Source organism: Macrobrachium nipponense, chromosome 24 (assembly GCF_015104395.2).
Source record: "Macrobrachium nipponense isolate FS-2020 chromosome 24, ASM1510439v2, whole genome shotgun sequence".
Lineage (NCBI taxonomy): Eukaryota > Metazoa > Arthropoda > Malacostraca > Decapoda > Palaemonidae > Macrobrachium > Macrobrachium nipponense.
The window spans coordinates 73656042-73666329 of NC_061091.1; the positions used below are offsets into that span (position 1 = coordinate 73656042).

The 10288-nt window shown below is 44.5% G+C and overlaps 2 protein-coding genes across 3 annotated transcripts in view; both read right to left on the reverse strand.

The window, feature by feature from the left end:
- Window positions 1-10288, reverse strand: part of LOC135205787 (tigger transposable element-derived protein 1-like) — a 119539-nt gene that overhangs the window by 46952 nt on the left and 62299 nt on the right. The gene's annotated exons all lie outside the window — the stretch shown is intronic.
- On the reverse strand, window positions 3602-8025 carry LOC135205788 (piggyBac transposable element-derived protein 4-like; the record flags this gene model as incomplete). The annotated part of the gene is given in 2 exon segments (XM_064236928.1): window positions 3602-7122; window positions 7816-8025. Coding segments are annotated over 2 exon segments (1161 nt in total). The 3' UTR covers window positions 3602-6039.

The window sequence follows — 10288 nt, forward strand, 5'->3', positions numbered from 1 at the left end:
AAGCCCTGGGACTTGTTGGCAGACCCAGTTGAATGACTGCTTGTCCAGGGACCACTCTGACTCCAGTGGGACTGAACGAGATAGCGCACCTGCTATTACGTTCCTTACTCCCGCTAGATGGGTGGTGGACAGGTGCCATTTGTTCTTGGCTGCCAATGAAAATATGGAGCCTTCCCTGTTGATGCACTGTCCAGCACCAGTTTGATATGAGATTTCTTGGCTGGATGAAGCTTTTTCTGGGTGAGGAACACTGCCATAGCTTCCAGTACATTGATATGAAGCTGGCGGAATGGAAGGGACCAGGTTCCCTATACCTTCTTGTACTGTGGGTATCCTCCCCAGCCGCTTAGTGACGCATCTGTGTGGATAACTAATGCCGGCGGAGGGAACTGAAGGGGAATTGTCTTCAACAAATTCTTGACCTCCGTCCAGGGGCAGAGTCGTTTCCGTAAGATCGCCGGGACAGTGGCTAGTTTGTCTCGGGATCTGTTGTTTGCTCTTGAGCGCCAGACGCGGTTTATATCTTTCAGTTTTGCTTTTAACAGAACGTCTGTTATCGAAGCGAATTGGAGAGAGCCTAGGATCCTTTCCTGGTTCCTCCGGGACGTCTGTTTGGACTTGAGAAATTGTCTGGTTGCCTTGGCTATTTCTTTCTTCTTCAATGACGGAATTGATAGAGTGTGGGAGTTCAAGTTCCATTGAATGCCTAACCACTGAAAGCAAGACTCCGGTGTTAGCCGGGACTTGGTCTTGTTTATCTGGAACCCTAGGTGTTCCAGAAACTGAATTACTTTGACCGTTGCTTTGTGGCATTCCTCGATGCTTGTGGCCCAAACGACCCAATCGTCCAGATACGCTACTAGCATTATTCCTTGAGACCTGAGTTCTTGAACGACTGTCTCCGCCAGTTTTGTAAATATTCTGGGGGCTACATTGAGCCCAAAAGGCATTACCTTGAAGGAGAATGCTTGGTTCCCTAGCCTGAAGCCTAGGAACGGGCAGAAGTGTCTTGCTACTGGAACATGATAGTATGCGTCTGTAAGATCTATAGAGGTGGTGACGGCCCCATGGGGAAGTAAGGTCCGCACCTGCGAGATAGTCAGCATTCTGAACTTGTCACAACGAATGAACAAGTTTAGACGGGACAAGTCTAGAATCATTCTTCATTTGTTTGAGCCTTTCTTTGGCACGCTGAACAAGCGACCTTGAAACTTTAAATGCTTGACTCTTGACACTACTCCTTTCTGAAGGAGTTCTTGAGAGTACTCTATCAATTCCGCTGTTGGTTGTTGATGGAAGGTTTTGGATGGAGGAGGATCTTTGATCCAGCTCCAGCCTAGACCTTTGGACACTATACTCTGGGCCCATCTGCTGAACTTCCATCTGTGACGAAAGAGGAACAGTCTCCCTCCTACCTGAGGATTCTCACTGGCTTGGGGAAGGGCGTGTCCCGCGTCCTCCCTGTAAGTTCTTACCTCGGATAGATGCTCTTCCGCCGCCTCTTTGTCGGAAGGCGCCTCTAGCCCTGCTACCTCTGCCAAACCTGTTGAATGGCTGAAAGGATGGCTTTCAAATACTGGATTGAAAGCCGGGGAGACAGCGTAGGAGGTAGAAGCCTGTGCATGCTGAGGTTGCGCCAGCAGCACAAACTGTTGTTGTGGCTGCGCCTTGGAGGTGGACGGTTGCGGTACTTGAGATACCGGAACCGCCTGCATCACTGTCTGTTGATGGGGAGCCTGGAAAGGCTAGAATTTCCTAGGCTTCTTGTTTTTCTTACTTGATGCGGCCGACTCCGACTTGCGCTTGCTGGTCAATCCCCAGCAAACCTTCAGACTCTGAGTCTGGTTGCCTCGCAGTGAACTAAGTTCACTACCGACTCTGGGAAGAGATCAGCACCCCAGATGGAAGAAGCTAAGAGTTTATTAGGCTCATGTCGGATGGCGGCCTCTGCCAGGACATGTTTCCGACAATTCCGTCTAGCTATGACGAAATCATATAAGTCACATTGCATTGTATACAATTGTGACTTCGCTATGATTTTGAATAGCGGCTCTTCTCCGTAGATCAGAGCCGATACCTCCGTCATAACTAGAGTATTGAGGGACCTGGACAATCTCATCCTGGCATCGAATTCGGTCTGGATGAGGCTGTCCGGCAGCCTGGGTAATCTCTCGCTAAACTGAGAGATGGCACAGTCTGGTTTAAGTTTTCTGACCGAAAAGGTGGCCGGGAGATCTAACCAAAGATCGTCAGTTCTGGGGAGCAGGAGGGATGTTGGTTCTGTCTCCCGGAGCTGTGGCATTGGCTCATCTTTCATGGCGGCCTGTAAAGTGAGCTCTGTTACCTTCGCCGTGAACGGGATGGGAGTCTACGCGTCGACGGTGAAGATCGTGAAAGCGCTTTTAAAGGCTTGGACCCTGGTGTTGTTGCATTGCCACTCCTCCAGGTTCCTTAGCCATTCACGTTGCTTCGGGATCTTATCTTCTCTCCTCATCGCTGCTTCCGTAAGGCGGGCATAGCCAATGAAGGGGGGTTGTAAACCTTCCGGATGGAACTCGAAGTCTTGAGTTCCACAGCCCTCCAACGTCAGCATCCCGTCTACGAAGGGAGCGTGGGAAGCAATCCTCCAGGGGTTGCTTGCCGTAAAGGGAGGGAGAGTACATGAGTCCGGCATGGTTTGAGCTACCGTGCCGGGCTGTGCAAGACCTCTCGCAGGATTCTCTCGGAGACCTGCAATGAGGTTCTCCTGAGTAACTAGTCTCTCCGATATGGCACGGATTGACTGGCCTGACTCCTCCAAAGAAGACGAGATCTGGGTGAACATCTCTTGGAACTTATTTTGGACTAAGTTCCCGACCAGACTACCCATCTGCTGCATAATATTGGCCGAGATATTTGCAGAGAAGGTGTCCGGGTTGAAAGGTGAAGGTTCCACCTTTCCTTTGGGAGTCCTAGGACGGATTCCTGTAGAGGTTGAAGGCTCAGGGTCGGAGAAGAGCTGAGTCTTGTCCCTAGAAGACTTGGACTTGGAACCCTTCAAGTACGAAGTCATCTTAGCCTTGTCCACTCTGGGATGGTGAGCGAAAGGTTTATGGGCGCTGCTAGAACCTGACTTCTTGGACAGTGTCTTTGACTTAGGGATCGCCAGGGCGGACTTCGGTCTGACCGACTGCCCATCCCCTGTGAATCCCTGGAAAGAAGTAGAAGAAGTAGGGGAAGAAGCTCTAGATGGGCTCAAGGGGAGACCTTGAGCCCCTACTAAACCTGCCTCACTTACATCCCTACCTGTGGCGTCTACCGTCATGGGCTCGAGGTTGATGTCGAGCGCTGCTACTTCCTGCAGGACCTCCTGATTCGCTGGTTCCTCCGAGGCTAGTGCGACCTGCTCTTGAATGGTGGCAATCAGAGGAGCCGCCGCCTCCGGGTCCACATAGGAGCTGCTCTTTCCGCTGGGGAAGATGAGGGTGGCCATCTCCTTGGACAGAATGTAGGGTTGGCCCTTGGTGACATTCCGTCCAAAGCCACCAACCCAGGCCTTCAAGGTGGTCAAGGCGGCGTCCCGAATCGCTTGGGCACCCTGAAAGAGAGGGTTAGTATTAATACTTAAGGCTACTAAAGATTAACTTAAAATATATGCTGATTGATATATCACGAATCATATTGGTCATTGACGTGAATATGTCAAGGTTTAGCATCCGGAGCCTTACTTACCCCGGAGGAGACCTGATCCACGAAATCATCGCAGATCGTGCAGCTCTCGTGGTGCCAAACCAACGAATCGGTGTACCGGATCGCACAGGTAGCGTGGGTCCGGCAAACCTCGTGACCACAGGGGTCTTGGAGTACGGCATTGCAGCCCGACTCCATACAGTGGGTGACCTATAAGTGAAATGATACATGAGTATCAACACTAACATCTTGAACTAAGTCCGTGATGTGATATATCATAACACTGGAATGCACCGGAGTTAACAGATAATAATAAGGATTAGTCTCTACCTGCTCTTCTGCCGTGTAATATGGTGAGTGTCCGATAGGGTCGGTAAAACTTGAATCAGTGTATCTTCGGCGTTGCCGGAGAACAAAAGATCACTGAAACGGGAGTAGTACCTAGCCTATATGCCGGAGCAACGAGTACTGGGATAGCGGGTGAGGAGCAGGAGGGGACCAATAATGAGCGGCGGGGTGGACAACCCCGCCGTAAAAACTTAAAATTTGAATAAGTAGGTGGTGAAACCCGGATGGAGAGCGGGGTCTCCGCCAACTTAAACTAAAATAATGGATGTTAAGAATAAACGAAAACATGCATGAGGTATTGAAATGCTGCCGGAGCTTGTCCATAGACACTGGTCCTGGGACCTGGCAATGCCGGAGCCCTGATCCGCCGGAGCGGGAAGGGTGATGACTCGGGGTAGGGGAGCACGGCCTGAGGGCCGAGGAGAGCCGAGCGTAACCGAGCCTGGTGGCCAACCGAGACTCGGCCAGGCAGGGGTCCCCTAGGTACTCTATGGGGAGAGCGGTATAGAGCCGAGCCGGCGTCGAGTGTCCTCCAGCTAACTCCCGTATTCCCCGTGTGGTGGGGGGAGGAAGGGAGGGAGCTCGGATTGGTTGCCAGGGACAACGTGAACGAGCGTATCTCCCCCCTGGCGGGGGGAAGTAAGCATGGGGGACCGACGCTGGGTGGCTCATAGTGGTCGCCTGGAACCTTCTCGGCCGTGGGATGAGCCACGCGGTGAGAAAGACCATGCGATCGGAGGTGGCCTAGGCCAGCCCGAACCGTCTCGAAAAGCATGAATATCAATAACATCCTAGCAAAACACGGGGGAGAAGGAAGAAATATGATGGAGAAGAGAAAGAAGAGTCCTGGAGAAGCTGGATCGGATCAACCGAGAGGGGAGGGCGACCTTAGCGACTCATAGCAGCTGGCCTATGCTGATACGTAGAAACGTAGGGTGGTGACTAGGGTAGCTCAGGACCAAAAAGAAAGGACCTGAGTCCTTTAGCCCTTTCAAGCCTACTTTTGCAAAGCTGAATTTTTAATCATCTGCTGAGCTTAGTGGCATCATTGGATCATAGATAATGATATATATTCACCACAAAGTTTTTTTTTAAGCTTATCTTTGTTTTTTTACACTGGGACATAAAAATCCCAATAGTGTTATATTGAAATTCAAATTGGGATTGTTTGATCCCAGTTAGGACAATAAAGTTGAAAATACATATTGCGTATATAGGAATGTTGGAATTAAATGCAAAGTTATAAGTGTACATTTATTATAAGTATATTGTACCTCAAGAGAAAAAACATCAAACTATATAATGGCAAAATAAATGTAGCTTTTTGGGATAAGTAACTGAGAAAAAAAAAACACATACACCATTGAAAATTCTTAAGCAATATAATTATATTTTCCTTTGAAAAAAGTGAAATGAAAAACAGCCTTATAACTATATGATTGGGAGGCTTTTACTCAACTGTCTATGTATGGTAGATAGGAAAACATTGTAAACAAAGTGGAACTTTGCATGTTTGACACTGATACCTTGTTCGCTTTTCTTTCTTCCTTGAAGAGCATCTTATGCATCTTCGACGGCTTTCTTCATGCACGGGCATATGGTCAACATTCTTCAGCTCCTTAGAAGTTTTGGAAGGCCGTCCTAAACTTCGTACTCTTCTCTGTGGCAGATTTTCCCTTCCCTCTTCAATCAAAGATTCTGCTAATGTTACTAAGAAGTCAATGAAAGGGCGCTTCTTGTGGTTGATTTCGTTGTGAATAACATGTGCATTGTACACCGCTGTCATTAGAAGTCTGAAAAATACTTTGATCCACCATTTCTTGCTCTTTCTGTCAAGGTCATACAGAGTTATCATTTGATCCCCTAAGTCAACACCCCCCATATGATCATTATAAAATATAAAAGCTTCAGGGCACTGCAGATCTTTTTTTGTTCCATCTTTAATTTTTCTTTGCGTCACACCTATTTCTGTATTATGACAATTACTCAGAATCGTGACACACTTGGTGTCTTGCCAGGAAACTACCAGAATGCCTTCATTACAAACGTACATCTCTGACTCTCCCCGTTGAAGTTTGACGTCAAGCTTTGGAAGATTCTTCCTATTTGGCATACAAGTCCAACTGCTGCAAATGGGAGTGAAGACATGAGTCTAACAGATGTGAAAAATCTGTCGAAACATAAGCATACTTCTGGTGCCCTTATTGTTTCTGAAAGCATCTTGACTACTCTTTCACCAAGAGTTCCTTCCATAACTTGTGTTTCCTTTCCTTGATAGATATTGAAGTCATACACATAGCCAGTATTTGAGTCTGATCTTACCCAGGTTTTGATTCCTCGTTTCACTGGTTTCATAGGCAAATACTGTTTCATGCTGGAACGTCCTTTGAACTTTGTCATGCTTTCATCTATGGACTGAAATGTGCTGTCTGTTCTTGCAGCAAGAAAAGTTTTTTTCAAGCACCTCACCACATCTTCTACATAGAATATCTTGGAAGATTCTGCTGGTTTACATGGATTATTGAAGTACAGTTTCGAAAAAACTAGTTGAAATCTATCCCTTGAAATTGACTCGCTTATTTTCTCATTTCTTAGTGAGGACTTTCTTGACCAATACATTCTCATGGCAGGTACTCGATTGTAAGACATCACTAGTGAGCATCCGAAGATTACCATCAACTCTGAGAGACATGTGTGTTGAATATTTTTCTTCTTCTTTTCAGCCAAAATATCAAGTCTCTCGTTAGTGTAATGTGCTATTTGTAGAAAAAGACTCTTTGGAAATAATCTTAGGAAGATGTCCAACTCTGATGAAGCTCTTGTTACAGACATAGTTACAATGCAGTCATGCTTATCTGGTATGTCATGCTTAGGCACAAAATTTGTAGTGTCTTTAGTCCACACATATTCCATACGTCTGTACGAATTATTTTCTGGGCTAGTGGGTGCTTCTAGGTCTTCCTCTTCTGTGACTGTATCATCCTGTGATTCATCTGAAGAAGAATCGTTTGTTCCATCACTGTCAGTATCTGATGGTTCATAATCGTCGTCATCCTCTTCCAGTGCAAATTGTATTTCCTCTTCCGTTAGCCTTCTTTTACTCATCTGCAAGAAAACACAAGAAAACAATATTCAATATATATATATATATATATATATATATAGATATAGATATATATATATATCTATATATATCTATATATATATGTATATATATATATATATATATATATATATATATATATATATATATATATATATATATATATATATATATAGATATAGATATATATATATATATATATATATATATATATATATATATATATATATATATATATATATATATATATATATATATATATATATATATATATATATATATATATATATATATATATTGCCTAGAGTCAAAAATCAGAAGGAAACAATGGCTAAGTTAGGTTAGGTAAACAAGGATGGCTATTCTGTGCACCTGCATACTATAATCTTTAAAAAGATACTCAACCAGCCACTAAAAAAGGACTTACTCTCAATAAAAATTTAGTTTTGTTATTTTCTTTTCATATCAAAGAAAACACTGCTGGGATAATATTATCCCAATTTTCATTACCCCAAAATCCTGATGGGACATTTTCATCCCAAGGAAAGAAAACATCAAATATTATAAAAAATACAAAGCCTTGGAAAGACCTATCGAATCCCAAAGCTTCACGGATATGTTAACTTTGATTCTAAACATAAGATGATGTCATCTAGTATATGCTGATATGAAAAAAACGTAAAATTTTCACTCACCTTTACAAGAAGCTTTACCTTGTTGACGTTGACAACCGACACGTGGGCGCTGGGTGCGTTCATTATATTTCTCTTCATACGTCTGGCATCAAGGAAACCCTAAAACACTGAAATATCCCACTCAATGGGCTTTACTGCAGTTAAATCCCTGTTCAGTGTAATTTAAGAAATTCTTGGGACAAAAATCACCCAATAGGATCGAAAGGGTTAGGGAGCCTATCATAGAGACCTGACAACTAAAAGAACATGCATGCATGAACTCTGAGCTGAAGGAAACGACGTAGGCTATGAGCTTAGAGTGAACTCTTAAATAACCCCAGTGTGAAAAATTACATAAATTACATAAATGATACGTCAATAATGCATCATCAGTAGAATAATAATAATGTACTGCTAAATAATTCGAGCACAAACGGTATAGAAGACCGAGTGTAGCACGAGACAATGGAACATGTGGGACAAAAAACGCTCGATACGAGAGATTCCAGCCGCTAGGCATTAATACCTGGTGTTCAACATGAGCGTCGGTACTTATTCTGATGAGTGTTAAGCCAAAAATATTTGAGAAGGCTCAAATATACAAAAGCAGGAGCAGAATTTTAATTCACTTCCTCTACAGCGGACAAGTCTGCGTCTCTACCTTTAAGATCATTGTGAAGGCGAGCGAGTCAACACACCTAGCTGCGAACACCTGTGGAGGAATGGCTATCGGAAGCAAAAATTCGCTTACGATGCTTCCAACGTCTAGGCGCTAGCACAGGGCGTTCAATATACTAATTACGTCAAATAAGTAACCTTCCTTTGATCTGGTGCCTACTGAGCACCACTCACTAAACGCCTTTCCAGTGGCATTCAGTCAAAACCTAATAAAGTATGACAATTTTGACAGAAGGGGGAATAAACCCCCATTGGACTCCCTTCTGTTGAATCAGCTGAGTCACGAGTCGAAAATCGACTGAGAGTCGAATCAGCTGCGTCGCGAGTCGAAAATCGACTGGGAGTCGAATCAGCCGAGTCGCGATCGAACATCAATTGTCAGTCGCATCAGCAGTCCTGAGAGTCGAATCGGCCAAATCATGAGTCGGATCATCTGAGTCACGAGAACATCAATTGAGTCTCTAACATCGATTGTGAGTCGACTTCAGCCAAGTCTCAAGTCGAACATCGACTGTGAGGAGTCGGACAAACATGACTAAAGGGTACAAGGCTTCATCGACTAAATAATACCTCTTCAGAGGTCGAGACACCAAAGACTAACACCATCGACACAATCTGTTAGGTGATGAACCACTGGAATTGGACGACAACTGTACACTACGATAGGACTGTTCAACGGCGTTTGGTCAAAACCTATAACTCACGACAGGTTCAACCGGGGGGTGAAAAAAGACCATCCTCACTACGCATCCAACAAGACGCCTTTTCAATGGCTGTCTGCCGATACCTGGGAAAAGCTACAGGTTCAACTGAGGGGCAACTACCAGGGGTAACTCCCTCGGACTCCCTTCGACTACCAGTATGTCCTCTCCTACGGAGATGTTGGTCGTGAGAAGGAGCAGGACAGTGACTTTAAGTCTAGGATATCCGAGGGGCCAGATAGTCACCTCCTCTGACACATTTGTCGATACCTGGGACAGACAACAGGTTTGACTGAGGGAGCGACTACCTGCATGCAACCCCCCAACCTCCCTTGGACCTCCGGTATGTCTTCTCCTGGGTGCAGGGAAGTAGGACAGTTACCTTTGTCTAGGAGAATTGTGGGACAAGCAGTCGCTTCCTCCAATGCACAAAATTTCAGTTACATTGGTAGCTCATGATAATCGAAATAAAAGCTGGCAAAGGCATGGGAAGGAAGTGATGGAGCCAGGCGTGGGAGCAAATGACAAAGATCGGAGGAGTACTGAGAGAGAATTGGCGTTAGCTTTGGGAGGCGAAAGGAGTCGGCAGATGACAGACTAGAGGCGAGATGCCGGCGCATCTGGTATTCTCGGTTACTGATTACTTTCATGAAAATAATCCATAAATAATCGATTACTAACTACATACTTTACTATAGGGAATACTGGCATCTAGGCCTGAAACATTCATAATATATGAATACATCAGCCTTTCATATCCAGACATGCATTTAAACATAAGGTAAATGAATGCATAACTCCAAAATAATAATTTATATCAACAAGCCGTTTTGCATTAAGTATCAAAACCAATCAGACTCTAGAAATGTAAAAACACTGCTTTTGTTCTCCAATTAGTGATAAAGGAATTAACAAACATTATTTACAAAAATATAAAATAGCATTTCATGTATTCAGATGTATGTAGTATATAAAATAACTTACCCTTCTAAATACAGTGGTCCCCCCGTATTCGCGGGGGATGCATACCAGACCCCCCCCGTGAATAGTTAGAATCCGCGAATGTTTGGAACCCCTATAAAAATGCTAAAAACAGCCTATTTTGTTAGTTAAAA